General features: G+C 44.3%; 1 protein-coding gene across 1 annotated transcript; it reads right to left on the bottom strand.

The window, feature by feature from the left end:
* Window positions 1–820: 820 nt before the first annotated feature.
* On the bottom strand, window positions 821–16,837 carry LOC119404334 (lysosomal Pro-X carboxypeptidase-like). Its single transcript, XM_037670882.2, has 6 exons — window positions 16,732–16,837; window positions 16,025–16,153; window positions 14,401–14,541; window positions 12,525–12,626; window positions 10,767–10,948; window positions 821–992 (listed from the first exon to the last, which is right to left on the bottom strand). The coding sequence occupies exons 2-6, from the start codon at window positions 16,142–16,144 to the stop codon at window positions 821–823; spliced, it is 717 nt and encodes a 238-aa protein (XP_037526810.1). The 5' UTR covers window positions 16,145–16,153; window positions 16,732–16,837.
* Between the last annotated feature and the right edge of the window lie 632 nt (window positions 16,838–17,469).

Here is a 17,469-nt window from a genome sequence, read left to right as displayed (position 1 = left end):
TTCAACAGGATTTTTCAGATAACTCGAGCCAAGCTTTTAAATAACCTACGCGAGCGTTAGGAGAGTGCAACCAACTTAGTATTATTTACTGTTCTTTTGACCTGCTCAGAGTATGCCTACTTCGAATCGGTTTAGTTGAAAAAGTCTGAGCCCAGGTAATAAGTTAAGAATACGTAATTAGCCAAATTTTAACATATTTCGTTAAACGTAGGGTCTTCAATCTAGATGTTGTAGAGCCAATTATTAGCATCCAAATAATTTCTTTGCGTGATAATAGCTTCTATGGTTTTAATTTTTTCTGGCGTCCTACGCAAGATTTGAAAAATAACACGTGCCTAAGCGCTTGCGCGCGGCGACATTAGGCTGAAGTTTCCGCGGGAAAGCCAATACTGAAGAGCTGGCCTCCATTTTCTCTTCTAATAATGAATCTATGATGACGAACTAATAAATCTATGATGGCGAGTTTTCAAAGAATAAAGTACCAGTCTAAGGGGAGTCATTGTTTCGCATTGGTGCACATTTAAGTACAATGGAGCACAGGCGTGCGCAGGGCTCCCCATTAAGGGGGGGGGGGGCAAAGCTTTACTGCGGTGCCCCACCCTTCCTTTCTTGAGAGGGCAAGTAAACAGTTCTTTGAATGCAACATCAGAGGCCTTCGGTTGCCATTATTGTCAAAAACGTGTTCTCACAACTGAATAAACGTATGAGGTAGACTTTGTGACCACCTCCCCCTCCACCCCCGCCCCCCGCCCCACGGCGGTGATTAGGGGGGTTGGGCGGCAGCCCCCTCGTGCGCACGCCTATGCAATGGAGGACACAACTATCGAGAATTACCTGTAGATGCCAATGCTTCGAGAACGGGCCATATCCTCCTAACCTCTCTGGGGCAATACTTCCACGTCTGCTTGTAGACGTTCGTCACTGCCTTATAGAAAGTGTCGCACGTAGTGGCAGGCGAGAACATCTTGAAGGGGGCACTGCTGGCCAGAGCTCTGGACCGTGAAGAAGAATATGTACGCATGACACTTATTTTATGGCGTTATCACGGCCACCGCGCGTGGAAAACAGCCCGTTTCGCATGAAGAAGCGTACGCCACTAAATGCCACGTTGTCACCTGACCGTTAATAACGCCGAATTAACTTTAATTACACTCCTCATATACATAAAACAATTATCCACTCTAAAAACTGGTGAGGGCATCGCAGGAGTAAAAAGGCCGAGTTACTCTTCAGAGCGCTATTTTACTCTTGCAAAGCATCGTATCGAGTGAAATGCGTTGTTCACTCTATTTTAAAGGAGAGAGTGAAATGTACTTACACACCAACTCTATCTGAGAGAGTGGAATTCCCATATACTCTTCTGGCATGAAAGAGTAAAACGCAGTTATACTCCTGGTCATGATGTATATCGATGTGCCGGCATACCGCGAGCGTTGACCACTCATTATTAAGCACACATGTATGCAGTAATGAGCACTGCATTTGTTTGTTGTGACGCTGTAGACGACTAATAAAAATAAAAAAGTGCGTTTCCAGCGCCTCCCAGTGCATTTCAGCGCACTGGGCGGCACTGAGAATGACTAATATCCGCGTTTTTAGCTTAGGATTTGTGTAGTTAAATCAATGAATATCACCCCATTGAGTCGGTCATGATCGAAACTACATTCGAACGGTTATTTCGTACTTCATACTCCCGTTTATCGCTACGAACGCCGAGCACGGAGTATGCAGCCCTAAGTCTAAAGGCCGGTACGGCTAGAGTGTACTATTACGGCTGTGGTCGCGGAAAGTGAACAAGAATGACCGAAAATATGTTGAAAGAGGTGACGAAAACTGAAGAGTGTGGGGGTGCTATCACCTCTTGTAAAGCCGTTTGCGCCTCATGGCGCACGCGCGTCTCGCGGATTGGCCGCAGTTAGTTTAACGGACGCCGAGTGAGATGTGGCGCTGTGCTCGCGCGGGTTAGGGTTAGCGCGGTGGCGCCGGCAGCGCTGCCGCGGAGAGGTTAGGCCGGCGCATAGAAAACAACAGCGAGTCTCTCTTTGGGGTTTGGTAGCGTGCGTGGATGGAATTCTCCCGCGGTGGGTCCGTGGGAGACGATACCGCGGCTCGTTTCCCGCGGGCCCTTCGTGGTGAGTCGAACATCGGCGACGCCTCATTCGCGGTGCATTGTATGTCCTATGTTGTCTTGAGTGTGTGTTATGTTTTCCGGGTATTGTACTGGCATTGTATAAGGTCACTTAGCGTGTTACTAGTTGTGTATCAGATTCGGCATGCGAGCTCGCCGTGATGTAAAAGCAGGTTAATAAATGAACACGCGTTGTTGTTGCACGACCGCGTGAAATGTGTCCGTGTGTTCCGAGAGCGGCTCATATTCAGACCCCACAAGTGTTCAGTGTGCAGTTCAGAAGTACGCTGTTTTTACACACAAATGACTAACCACTTAGCCAGTTAATGCGGACACCGCACATATCTTCAGTTACGCTAATTTTCCTTACTGCAAGACGTGCCGGATTTGCATTCTAATCCAGAAAAGCACAAAACAAACAAACGAACTACCTTCTGTTTGGTTTTCGCATGTACGGAGACACTCAAATTTCGTTTCTAAACAAAAAAATTAAGACAGATCACCGACATTACTTATAACATGAACAAAATCGAACGCTGTTGCCGTCTTCCAGTGTCGTGTGGCGGTAGCGTGTCGGGCTCGCAAGTTGACCGGCGCGCAGTGGTCGCGGTTTCGATTTCTACTCACACTGTAAAAAATAGTTGTAAATTTACAGATAAAATACATGAAATTTCTGTACCGCGAAAGAAACTTTCTGTGAATGTGCCATGAAGGAAATCTGTTAAAAAGAGAAACCGAAATTTTCTGTTATTCGTGACCTTGAGCAAAACAAACGACTCAAAATTGAACCTCCACAGTTTTAAATACTTCAAAGGTTACAAATGTCCATGAAATAACATTTCATGTTTTTCTGGTTATTTCCACAATGCTATTTTGATTTATTAATATTCAGAGCCTTTTCTGCGGTTCTACGTTCATGCCTCGCGGCCCCTACATTTACAAGATGGCTGCCACTCACGTCGAAGCGCGGCTACGCATGACTGCAGTGTAAAGCGCGGCTACGGCACCGTCCTGCTCCTGCTTTTCGTGCGTTTGTCATTGAAAGGTGAGTGGTTTGCTTCTAACTAGAGTTCCTTACAACAAGAACTCGTTGATATGCCTGCCCGCTTTCGAAATTCGCTCTCGCGTAGTTTCTAATTCTGCTTTGCGTCGGCAGCGTGCGCGACGACAACGCTGTGCGAGAGCCGGAATTCCTTCCATGCTTTGGTAGAAATACTGAAGAGGCCTTGTAAGTGGGTGATTGAGGGAACGCCTGCTGTTGTACCCCATTTATTTCTTTGCTGTTAGCGGCAGCGTACGTCAAGGTATGCGAGTTTGTACTTGAACGGTTGCAGAGCGCACACTACAGCGTTCGCAGCGCACTTCATGTGCGTTCTCTGCGGGCAGCCATTAACGAGATTTCGCTGTACAGAATAATGAGAGGTATTTGTTCACCTTACCCGCTTTGTTTCTTTATTACATCAAACCTACCTATTTTTTTCTTGATGCTTGGACCGACTTCCTCTAAAAACTAATGAAGTGCGTATAACTCAACTCAGCTAACCGAGCGACGTTACAGGGCATATAATACTTTCTTTTTTTATGAAAGTGCAAACGTTTCCTTTTTTGTGTGTTTATCTACGTGTAATAGGTAGCTTTCTCCTGCATAGTGAACATGGCCCTGAGCAATTATGTTGTGGCTTGGTGTACGGCGTTTAGTGTTTTGTAGTGGTCATTGCATGATAAGTTCTGCTTGGTTGTATAATGCTGTGTATCTTGAACATTGCTGGCGGGAATGTGCGAACGCATAGCTTCTTGGCGTAGTATCATTGGATGACATTCCTTACGAAGCTTTAAGTTCCTGGCGGAAGATAGATAACCTAGGCAAGCCTAGTTTACCGAATGGACGTGTGGGGCACATCCACTCGGTAAACTGATACCTCGATTGACTAGCCAATGGGGCACGGGCTTGACGTGTACACGCGCTACCTTGCGTCATCGCATTCCGCCTGCGTTGCGGTGGAGCACGTCTTCTCCTCGGTAGGAGAAACTCGGCGCGTTTCGGATTGGCGTGTTCCCTGCTGAAGCTCATGTTAGATACGCGGTTGTTATCCGTGGTTTACACACAACGGCGTGAAGCCGTGAACACCTCGGAAAGTGGGCTCAAGTGCGCTCGTAGTACAGGCGGTGAATCGTGGCATATGTCACATGTGATCTCTCAGTGAGCACCAACGCCGACGCCGCTGTTCTAGCCGTGCGTGAAGGCTTATTGTGGACATCGATCGTGACTACCTTTAAAGAATCCCGGTTTTCGGAGAGGCGGACTTTGTTTTTAGTGGCGTATTGAAGGGCGAATGAATCTTTCGTTGGCTGTCGCCCGTTTTGTGCACCAGTGGTTGGCGGCAGTAGTTATTAGACTTCCATCGTCGAACAAATGTACCGACACAAATTTTGAATGACGCAACCAAGTGTGTTCGAGATGTGTGTACGTGATGTGTTCGCCGCTGAACGCAAATTTTTTTAGCTCTTTGAGGCGCACGTTGTGTCGCGCGTGAGGTTTCGGGCGTTTGAAAAAAAAAAAAAAACACATGCGCACGTTTTGGTCGACAGCTTTAGAAGGACATCCGTTCTATACCTCCGCCCTATCGACATGTAGGCCACAAAAAGAGCAGCTTGGCAGATAACAGCGGCTCCCGAACTGATCAGACGACTGGCATATGACGGAATGGTCTGTGTGTTTTGCGAGCCATGCTATACCGCGACAGATGGGCTTTGTTTATTTGACGGTGTTGTTTCCTGCCAAATGACGCCATGCGAAACAAACTGTAATTACGCTAATATTACCACCGGAAAAATAACATCTACTTCTTTAAGCGCATCACTCCTTGAATGAAGCGAATTGCTCATTACAAATGTTCTGTTATTTGTAAACATTCACAATATTCTATAGATTTTGAACATATATATTGTGTTGCTCTTTTGCGGAGAAGCAAATTTCATGCTATGTATAGTTTACAGCACGTAATAGGCAGGAATTGGCGTACCAGGGTGGGGGTTCAAGCCCCCCCCCCCCCCTTAATTGTTAGATTTAGCATGTGTAAATATGCACGCACGAACATACTACATAAAGAGCGGTTGAACCACTCCCGAAAAGAATTTCTGGCTACGGCCCTGCAGGCAGTGCAACTTGTCTTCTGGCCCAATGGCTTAGCCCAACTCGAAGGAGTTTTTCAGTAAAAATATAAACCAGTTGACCCTCTGCTTTTCATAAAACGAAGGACAGTTTGCTCCATCTCAGGTGGCAAGTTTTCCCAGATTGATACAGATCACTGGACAAATTTCCCCACCACGTGCCCTCCATAAATGGATTCCTGGTAACGAAAAAAGTGTGACAGAAATCGCAACTTGGTGGCTCGCTAGCCCAAATAATGAAATAGTCGACGCGAAGCAACCGTCATTGCGAACGTCATTGCGCATGAATTGTTAATTCCTTGCGTAAACACTTTCTGCAATGGAGGTTCACTGAGCGCGCCCACGTGCTCTGGTGTTATTCGTCTGCATGCTTAGCCTCACGTCCGTGCAAATGCGCATGCCTTTAAAGGCTTTTTGAAAGCATTAGGAATATGTTTCAATTACGTATAGCATTTAATGTTAAAGATTCATTCTCCCTGAATTGGCAAAAATGTCTTACAGTCAGGCATTAGCCCCCTTTCCTTTCTCTTTAGAGCTTTACAGTAGTGCTTACCGTTATAACAGACTTTTCTATTTCTTTCGGTAATTGCAGTTTTTTATTTATTTCAGCGATGTATGTTTGCAGTCTCTCTGGCACCACCAAGACGACTGTGTCACGTTTCATGAAGTGTGCCGCACTGCACAAAAACATGAATCTATTCTGCATGAAGTGCCCATTGGAACAGCACAGAAAATTGTTCCGAGAGTTCCTTCTCTGAGCTAGTGCTACGAGATACCAAGGACGAAAATAGGACTGTAGAGGAAACGAAGAGTCCAAAAGGATTTATATGCTTTTGTGTCATGGAAGCCCTAAGGTGTCATAGTGCCCTAAGGTGGTGCTGCATCTCGAGCTACCAGAAGGTAAGAGAATAATTTGACAGTGGCCTGCTCCTCGAATTGTTCGCTGCTTTAATTTACCTTCTATTATTGAGAGAATTTATTTATTTATTTTTATTTTATATCACATCTACAATGTCTGTAGTTCAATAAAAATATTGTCTAACTTTTTTTAATTGTCTTCGTATGCTTGTTTGAACTCCAGGGTAAAGGAGTTTTAATGACTACTTATCGCATAAATAACTTCATAACTTTTATTATTGCAGGCAAGTACAAGTGAAGATAACGTCGGAGACGTGCCGTGCTCCCCTTTCGTCTTTGCCAAAGGTATTGTTATGGATATTTGCAATACATTGCTGAATATTTCTAAACAGGAAATATTTTGTTCCAGGAGAGAACTTTCTGACTGCCGGGGTATTTACCATCTGTATTGATACCCATGCTGTGATCGAATCCACAACACGGTGCCAGGCATTCAAGTTGGTGCTCTTTACACACTTCGCCTTTACTATTGAATACCGCAAGGAGGTCAGCCTAACCCTGGTGTTCACACAAAGGTAAAACTTATTATGATTTTTCTGACTTTTTCAACAAGATTCATGCAACTAACTTACATAAAGCCACATTAGATAGTACAAAAGTAGACAAGTACTGGGGAATTTCCAACATCTGATACTACACTCCCATTTGGCTAAGTCAGTGAGGGTTCTGATGGAGGGTATGACTAAATGTAAATGTTCAGCTTAAGTGTAAAACTGTCTACGGGAATCTTGAGCGGTCATGAAAGATTTTAAGTAATAACGTTAGTATATGGAACGGTTGACGTGTGAAGTATTTTTAATCACTGTTTAATGAGGATTTCGAAGGGGCACCAAGTAAGACGACAATTTTCGTTATATTAAATAAGAGCTAGCACTTTTTTATGCAGTTCTGCTGCCGGAGCAAGGTGTGTGTCCGGGCTAGTTGGTATACCATAATTGTGAGCACAACGAAGAAAGAGAGACACAATAAACAAAGGACCGACGAGGATTGGTGCAATCAAGCGAGAATTCCCTGTAAGCAAAATGGGCACAGATTGCATCAGCAACACGTCTACAAGTTTATTTGGCATCTATAGCTACACACGACTTTTTCATATCTCTTATTGTTTGCAATGGAGAACATGTGCACGCATGCGCTTCAGGATGAGTATGTTCTTTTCCTGATTGTCTGGGGCAATGCCATAAAATCCGTGGTGAAAATTGTGCCCGTGGTGTCCCATCATCCACTTTGACCGGGTCTATGGTGCTACAATGGTTTCAGCGCAATTTTTAGCAGATCTAAATTGTGAAGCCCATAGTGCACTTAAAAAAATCGGATAGTTCGGCGGTGTTCTCTGGTCCCAGCAAGCACATGCATTGTTTAATAACACCTTTGTTTTGTTTAATAGCATGGTAGCTTTCTTTCGACTTTGGGCTATGCGCGCACAATGTCACAAAGCTCATACATAGTGGAAGCTTTTGAAGGTGAGGACCTTCAGCGGCACTCCGCAAGTTCACATAAAACTCGCTTGTTACATTCCGACGGACAAACGATCAGTTGCCGACCAATTTTTTGGCGACAAAATGATCATCACGTGGGCGTGGTGGTGTTGCTCGCGGAGTTGCGTTATAAGGGATGGGTTGAGAAAACGTTTCGGCTTAATACACGGGGTCTTGGGCCGCAGTCTCATTGTGAACGATGAACCTAATGACAGAAATTGTGCCTTTTACTCTTGTGCAAAACAGGTACTGGATTTCCGCATTCATCAAGAAAAAGAAAATGCATTGATATAATAGTCATTTGTTTATTTTTTTCTTGATACTCTCGATAATTGGGCATTCGGTTAATTCAGACATTTTTTCCGGACCCGTGAAATGCGAATTAATGAGCTTTTATTGTATTTGGGTGAGTGTTTAAAAGCACGTGAACCTTGCTCTGTGAGAAGCATTATTTCCTTTAAAGTCCTTACACTGCAATAAATGACGTTGTATGAACCATAATGCAATTTTATAGAAATGAATCTCCATCTGGATCATGAGGTTTTTTTAACTGATTCCACACACACCCTAAAGTGGCAATGCGAGGGTTTCTTGAGCGCTCTACCAACATAATCAATGTTGTTCTCAGTGTGGTCCATTATGTTCAGCATAGTCATGCAACAACCTGGTGCACCTAAAAATATCATTATTCGCTTTTAGGGCAGCCGCAGCAGTCAACCCTGACAGAGGGAGCAAGGTCGAGAAGTCAAGGAAGCAGCGCCGCCTCACACCACAAATGACCAACTTAATCAAAGCTCTGCGAGACTATGAATGCTAAGTGTTACAACGAAAAATTTGCAGTGTCATTATGAATATACCGTATTTACTCGAATCTAAGCCGATGTGGTTTTTTTTTTTCGAAAAAACGATGTGCGAAAGTGTGTGTGTGTGTGGGGGGGGGGGGGGGGGGGAGTTGGCTTAGATTCGAGTACAATGATTTTTTTTCTGGCCTTGCGAATTTCGCGGGTCGGCTTATAATCAGGTACGGCCTAGATTCGAGTAGATACGGTATATCTACACAATTTCCATACCAGTTTGAATGTATGGTGACAACATGTACGCAGTTTTCATTATTTTGAAGCTGCTTACATGCAGCATTTCCTGTGCTTAAATAAAGATTCGTTTCTTTTATCATGAAAGGAGAATCTACTGAAACGTGCCTGTTTTTATTGCGTTATTTACTAGAGTGCTGGAGGCAACACCTCGCGGGTGTAGCTCCACGAAGTTCACAATGTCCGCTCGGTGCTGGGCTGCTTACCCGAAAGTCGCGGGTGCGACCCCGGCCGTGGCGGTCGCATTTCGACGGAGGCGAAATGGTAGAGGCCCATGTACTGTGCGATGTCAGTGTACGTTAGAAACACCAGATTGTCGAACTTTCCGAAGCTCTCCCTTACGATGCGCCTCATAATCCTATCGTGGTTTTGGCTTGTAAAACCCCAGATATTATTTTTAAAAAATTGGAATATATTTGGATTATGCGAACGCAATACATTGGTATTTTTGCCATTGCATTTGGCTGAACAAAATATTTTTGCGTATCGCTTGTACAAGTGACATAACTACTTTTTAGTACTGAGGAATGCTTTTCTAAGAAAATATATATAAGTTCATCTCTATGCATAAAAAATATGTTCCAGAATTAAAATGCAGTAATGAAATAGCAGGAGGGCAGTAACAGAAAACGCAACCTTTGTGACTCGATATCTGAACTTGTACTCATAGATAACGTTTCTGTAAACGATAACAGACATTATTAGCGAAATAACAGATAAATGAGAACAGAAAACAGTTTTTTTCAGTGTCTGAAAACTGAAACGTGTTTTTAAACATAAAATTTCTGTACTGTAAAAGTGAAAGTAACAGTGAAATAACAGAAAGAAGACAAACAGAAAACCAAGTTTTTTCTGTAACACAAAACTGAACATTGTGTTTATGCAGAAAAAGTCTGTAAAGTAAAACGGAAAAAATCGGTTAAAACACAGAAAACTTCAAAAAAGAAAACATAGCTGTACAGAAATTTTGTGGCAAGAGAGCTGCCAGACAATTTCTGTTTTTTTCACAAAATATTTTTTACAGTGCACGCTTATTTTAAGATTTTTTTTTCCTTTTGTCGTAATGCTCGTTATTTAGTCATAATTATGATCTGCGCGTCTATAAATTGTCAAAAGCGAGTTCAAAGCACAATTTTGCCCCGAGTTCTGCTATTTTTTCTTGAGGTGTTCTATACTACTCCCTTCAGAGGGGTCCTGCTACTCTGTTTCGGCAAGAGTTACGTTACTTCGTTAAGGTGGTGTACTTTAACCCTTTCTGGGGGCATTACTCTACTCTGCCTCAAAAAGAGGTGTTTTACTCTGGAAAAGAGAGTGAAATATGGGACAAGCAAATACTCTCCCAAAGAGAGTGCCCGGTACTCTCTTAGTTTTTAGTGTGGTAGCCGGGTTTAAACCCCCTACCGTAATTTTTCAATTTTGCATGTGCACACACACACACACACACACACACACACACACACACACACACACACACACACACACACACACACACACACACACACACATATATATATATATATATATATATATATATATATATATATATATACATGTGTGTGTGTGTGCGCGCGTGTGTGCGTGTGTGTGTGCACGCGCACATACAAACACACCCACGAACATACTCAAAATGGGGGTTGCACCCCCCCCCCCCCCCCCCCCCCCCCCCGACCGCCGAAAATATTTCTGGCTACGCGCTAGAGCTCCAGTGATTGACCGAGTAATTTTTCCAACCTTTTCACACAGCCCAGTCTTCGAATTTCGAAACTGCGCTATACTATACGTGAACAGTATAATATGTGGTTTTATTAGCAAAGGCCACGAAGTTATGGAAAATTTGTTTTGCAGATACTCCCGTCCGTAAAGTTCTGTCATTCAAATTGCTCGATGGGTTTGTAAAGGGTGTTCCCTTTCCGATCAGGTGACCAGAACCGACACTTCGGAGTCGAATCCCTATGAAAAAAGCTCTGTGAATATGCTCACGCTCGGACGGTGTGCGGGTACTTTGTCCGAAACCAGGTTGCCAGCATGCCTGCGTGATGACCACCAAAGGCGGCCACCCTGCTGGTTCGAGCACCCTTAATGTTTTTCTTGAGCCAGATGACCAGGTCGACGTAATCGGCCAGAGCCTGTTCCGTGGTCAGATATGCGGTCATCTCGGGGGCCTGCGGAAAATAATCAGAAGGTTCAGTTCCATTATATTCAATCCATAAACGAGTTCTAGCCTAATAACGCCTAATAATATTAATACTATCAGGTGCGACGATTTGTTTAAATACTTTATGTTATTAGTGTTCACAATCCACATCAGTGATTCTCAGCCATGGATGTTTAAGGGACCCCTTGTGGACCAGTGAAAGTGATTGGAGGACTCCTTGCAGCGAGAGAAAGGGGGGGGGGGCGTAAATTAACGCTACATGCAGCGTGAAATAGGCGCAAATAACGGTCAAACCAAAGTGCCGCGCCAGTTCGATCTCAACAGCTTGCTGATTACTCGTAGGGTCTGCAGCCACATTCAACCTCTTTGTATAGCTGCGTTTGCTTTTCAAGTCTGCAAGCCTGTAAAAAGCATGATATGCATATGTCGTAGAAAACTGCAACAAAAGCTTCCCAGCCATCTCATGGAGACGGGGGAAAACACAAGTCAGCTTCGCCGCAGTTTAAACATGTTATGCGATGAAGCTACCAAAAATTGGAAGGGGTCGTTCTCACAGGGCATGGTGTGGCTGCAAGATAAGCGTGATTTTTTTTTTTTTTAACATGGGTTTCGTGGACTCCCAAACATAGTTTCGCGGAACCCTGGGGTCTGCAGACCTCCATTTGAGAACCACTGATGTAGTTATGTACAATAATGCGTCTATAATATATAAAATATTTAATGCTAATCTTAAATTATTATAACTGTCCCTTCGTCAGTCACCTCGATTTGGTGAGTGTTCTTTACGCCACCGACTATTACTACCTAAAATAAATGCTAGTTACGGTGGTTAAATGTTGGAATTCAGAGGAATTATAATTTGAAATAGTCTTACTACTAATCTAAAGATAGCCCTGTCTCTTCACCATTTATTGACACAACTAAAGAATTCACTCCATGTTAATCCATCCATTCTATAATAATTTGTAGCCAATATTTATACATCCGTTCACTCATTCCCAGCATATACATGTGTAATACATAATGAACTTCGTTTGTTATAATTTCACCAAATTATCGCATCATTTATGTTTACATTGTAAGACAGTAGTGGCCATTTCATATCATACCATATTACGTATATAGGTATATCTGTGTGTACTTTTCATTCTATTAATAATTCTAGAGCACCTCATCCCACTTTGTTGTCGTTTAGTGTTTCTGATGTACTAATGTAACTAGGGACTCTTTAGCAATTTTGTTGGGTCCCTAAAACTGTGAAAGGCAAATGCAAGGCAATTCTTTTTATTTCCTCAAAGTATCCTGGCTTCGTTCCTATGCTAACAGCAGCGAGGAAACAGTTCGACGGTGTCCGGGATACCGGCGCATGGCAACACGTGACACGTAAGTTGATTTCAGAAAATTTATGGTCAACGTGGAAAAAAAAATGAATAATTTATATCACACAGATTGTGGATAGAATACATTAGTCATCCCGTGTAGTGTCAGTCGTAGAGCCGAAAATGACCGATGCCGCTAAGTGAACCGAAGAAACTACTCTTTTTTTAGGGGGGGGGGGGGTAGGGTCGGGTTGGCCAACTCACCTTGAATGAGTCTTTTCCAAAAGGCAGAGATTTGCCGTAGTAGCGGTGTTCGGGGAACACCAACAGCGCCTTGAAGTCTCGCGCCCATTCCCACATGATTCCCTGGAAGAAGAGATGAAATATCTATCTATCTATCTATCTATCTATCTATCTATCTATCTATCTATCTATCTATCTATCTATCTATCTATCTATCTATCTATCTATCTATCTATCTATCTATCTATCTATCTATCTATCTATCTATCTATCTATCTATCTATCTATCTATCTATCTAATCTTTTCTGCATGTCTCATTGCTATATAACCGCTTCGCTGATCGCTAAGTCAAGCTTTAACTCTGGTGGTAGTGGTAACAACTTTATTAAGAACTCCGTCAAATTCGTGGCCTGGGCCTACGCCGCCCCCGAGGAGGACCGGAGACCCTGTCTCCTCGCCGCCTCACGGGCTTGCTGGATGGCCTACAATTGATCTTGCAGGTTTGAGCTGCGCAGCACGGCCGTCCACCGCGCTGCAGCTTAATCTGGGGAGACTGCATGTTCTTCGCCTATAACCGCGCATTCCCAGAACTCTGGAATAATTATTATTTCCTTATTCAGAAATATGTGCAACCGATAAATGCTATCAGAGGATAACTGCTGTAAAGGTTTAATAGAAGTTGCTGCATTCGAGAGGGCAAGGGCTACTGACTCTAGGAAAAAATTCTGATTTGCGACTTCAAATCGTTCACGAAAACTGTCGAAAATTTTAATGTTCCGAACAGCAAATGAAGCACATACTGCAGAAATTCGTAACTTTGCACCGAAAAGAAAGAGTCCCAGCTCTTCTAATTAATGTATGACTTGTCACATTGGTTTAGTGGTTATGATGCTCGACTGCTGACCTGCAGGTCGCGGGATCAAATCCCGGCCGCCGCGGCCGCATTTTCGATGGAGGCGAAAATGCTTGAGGCATGTGTACTTAGATTTAGGTACACATTGAAGAACACCAGATTTTCGGAGCCCTCGACTACGGCGTCTCTCATAATCAAATCGTGGTTTTGGGACGTCAAACCCCAACAATTATTAATTATTATCTAATTAATTAGTTATAAGTTATAACATCATAAGCGGTCAAACGTTCTATTCGCGATTGAGCCTGGTGTTTCTTGACCACATATCGCACTGCTAAGCTTTCGGTCGCGGGTTCGATTCCCAGCCACGGCGGCTACATTTCGAATTGGACGACATGTAGTAATCCCGGCGCACTTGGATTTAGGTGCCCGTTAGAACCCTACCTGGTCAAAATTAAACCGGGATCCCTTCACTATGACGTGCCTCATACTCATATTCTGGTTTGACTCGTAAAACCCCAGAAAATGTTGTTAAGGCGAAAGAAAGCCTTAGGTGCCTCATCAAACACGAAAATTCACCGTCGGTGTTCCGCGGCGCTGGCGCCAGCACGTGTGATGCAAAAACATCATCATCATGCTCTGACGTCACCGTCTGACGTCATCATGACATCACATATTACCAGGAATTTATCATGACATCACTGTGGCGTCGCAGGATAAGGTCATCCCATGATATCGTTCCTTGGTCAAATCTGGACCGATCACGGAGGCAGTGCAAGACCAGGCAATGTCTCTGATCCTGAAGGCAGTGGAAAACTACGTTATGTGCACTAAGCTTTCGTAGTGGGGTGGGGGAGGGTCAATACTTCGACTGAGAAGAAAATGAAGAAGATGGCTTTCGCCTTCGAGTCGTCTTAGGCGAATGCATAAGGTACCCTGTGAGTTTTATTATTGTATTGACCATGATCAAAAATGCAAGCTTGGGAAACCAGTACAACAGACGTCTACTCAAGGGGCGATGAGCAATAGTATAACTCGCTTACGGTGTTCAAAATGTGGTCTTCAATGGAACCTTCATTGGAGGTATAGATGAACATGGGTCCACCCTTTCGATTCCAGTACTGGTCGGCCATCGCGTACCTCAAAGGGAACGTTGCGTTCTTGCAGTACGTGAAGTGGTCGATCTTGTGTTGAGGAAGAAAGAGGGCAGAAACATAAATGGCTTTAATGCGCAGAAATGTTCACTGTATGTGTATGACGCAAGAAATAAAATAATATTAGGAAATCCAGGACAATACACGAGCTGTCGATGAAGCTGCATAAAGGAGTTCTCACACACTGCTGAAGTGCTGCAAAGTCCTGGCGTTGCGCTGTCCGAAAGCTACCCAAGACTCTGCAATTGCTCCGCAATGCCCGCCGCAGTTGCTTAGCCATATTCGAGTATAGGAGTGTGGTTTGCTGGGCGAGTTGGGTACATGAAATTGCTGGAACCCTTCACCACTCATATTCGAGTATCTTCAATTGCTCAACTATGCTTGAACTTAAATACTTTATACTCTCTCCTGTAGCTGACGCATGTTCTAGCAAGTTACGTCGGCTACATACCGACAACTGCGGTGTGATAGTACTGCGTATCAGCCAATCAACGTTGCCCGTTCTCATCAGCAGCCACTTCAAAGCTACGACGCACGGACTCTTCTTATTTGGTAGCGACTGCGTCGTAGCTCGACACCACGCGCCGCCAGGGATATTCGCTGCATGAAAATTGTCGTGTGATCTGTGAAGGGCCCCTCACCAGGTTTGCAGAGTGCAAGTTAATTAGCGTGGCGCGTATATCGGTCGGCGGCACTTGTGTCGACAAAAAAAAAATTAGTCTCACCGCAAGGGCGAAGCAATTCTAGCGGTAGAAACAAATTGTAATGTTAAACGAAGTAAGGCAAGCAGCTGACACTTTTGGATCCCATCTCGCGTTTAAGAAAATACGGCCGCTCCAGGGACCAGAGCGGTTTTTGTGCTGTCGGTCCTCTAGACGCGAAGTAGGCGTTGAGGGCGCAGCAAGCTTACGAGCCGTATCCCGATGTCTGTCGAGATAGCGCTCGCGACCGCGCCCTTATGAGCAAAGTTCACAGTTGCTTCTCGAGAGAAGCAGCCACCCACAAGCCCTCCTCCCACCAATGCTCCTTCGCATGACGAAAGACGGCTGGGGCGTTTCCTCTCTTCTCGGAGAATCATCGACTGCAGGCTCTGCACGCGGGGCGGTGTTATCGATTTGTACTTTATACGGAACATGACGGCGACGGCAAAAACCCGCTCAGACTGTCCTTATAATTGCTATCGCAATAATATGACACGCCTGCGCGGGGCGAGAACAGTCGTAATTTGAAATACGCCTCGCGCGTTCCAAAGGTAGACGCATTTGTAGGGAGAGTGGGCCTGCGTAGCAGCCTCCATGTAACTGCGTAACAGACACCCTTTGAGACGGCGTGTTTCCATAACCTAAAGAGCGCAGTAACGGAACTTCTCGTCACCGGCACGTGCGGGAGAGTCACGTGACCTTAGTGGAAGCGTTTGCAATGAGACCTGGTCAGAAGAACTCTTTACCAGCTCCGCCGTAGAAGTTTGCAATAATGGAAGTTCGATGCCTTATCAGAAAAGGCCAATACGAACCAGAGCATCGAAGGTGTGGTACGTGTGCGAGAGGTTCAGAGCAGCTTGGCTTGAGGCGTGCACAAACATGGCTATCAAGGCTAGGCTTGCTACTGGACGGAGCATGGTAAGGGTTGCCATGCTGAATTTCTGTAAAAGAGCGATGGTAAAAAAGGTACGTTCGTACTGTTAGTATTTACAGGAAAAGCTCGGACCAGCGTAACAAACAGAACAGATAAATAGGACCAGAATGATACTACAACGCTCATCACAATGCTGCATTTATAGACTAGCGTGACCAACTTGCCGCAGTGTCGGATCTGAAGGATCCCATTTTTCAGTTGCAGTCCTTCGGCCGTCTCAAGCGTGTCTATTCAATCGGTCGATCGCTCGACCGCTTTTTGCTTGATTGATCGCTAATAGTGTATTTGTCTACCTACTTAGTGTTAATTTGGGTTTGTGTTTTTTCAGGTCTTGTACATTTCTTTCTTCATTTGTTCCCGCGTGGTTAGATACTCAATGTGTATGCCCAAGAGACAGGGACGTAGCTAAATAAATAATTATACTCATTTAATATAGCTCTCGACCGTTTTCCTTTAACGCTGTCATGTCACGTGAGCTCCCTGAAGTATGGTGAACACTCCCACGCCACAAAGAGCCTGGTAAAGAATTAGCTTGTCACTCTCCGATAGCAAGAGGCCTGAAGAAGGCGGTGTACGGCAACTTACTGCTCACGTCGGCGGTGCCTTGCTCACGAAATTTCGACTGTCGAAGCTTCCAGGAAGATGGCGATACTCTTCAGCTCAAATGTGCTCGACTCCGACATCGCGCAGGCGCCATGTTTTGGCCTAGTCGGCCTAGGTGGCCGGCGCGCCCGATTTGGTAAGAACAATGCGCCCGATTATCTCTGTACGATGGCTGCCTTGCTTTTCAGTCATGATGACGATGGTTAGTTGGTTTGCGCTTATATGTGGCTCATACCCACTATGGGGGATTGGCTTAGAATTAGATGAATAATAAAGGTAATTGGTCGAGTCTAAAGCAAAAGGGTGATTAGAAGTGTTGCTATTTAGAAAAAAATAAAATGACATGAAGTCTTGAAAATTATGCCAGGAAATTCTAGTAAATTAAGCAAATGTTTTCAATTGCGCTGTTTACATGACTATATCGCCTTGTTCGCGGAGGGGCTCCAAAACACACAAGCAACGAAAAGGTACGATTTAATACGATGCAACGGCATTCTTAAAATAAAATAATGAAAATTGTGTAAGGAATAATGGAAAATAATTGACAGTGTAAGCGATAACTTTATTTTATAGATTTGCTGTGACAGTTACTAGCGAGAAAAAACCTGCGCGAGAAGATTGGGATGGACGGAGCGCTCTATCCTGTCCGTGTTTTTTCTTTAGGCATTTTTGCGCTAACAACTGTCGCAGTAAATTTATCGACACCAACTAGCCCAACTC

This window comes from Rhipicephalus sanguineus, chromosome 9 (assembly GCF_013339695.2).
Source record: "Rhipicephalus sanguineus isolate Rsan-2018 chromosome 9, BIME_Rsan_1.4, whole genome shotgun sequence".
NCBI classification, from domain to species: Eukaryota; Metazoa; Arthropoda; class Arachnida; order Ixodida; family Ixodidae; genus Rhipicephalus; species Rhipicephalus sanguineus.
Note: the sequence above shows the minus strand (reverse complement) of the source record. Positions and strands in the feature narration are given on the sequence as shown.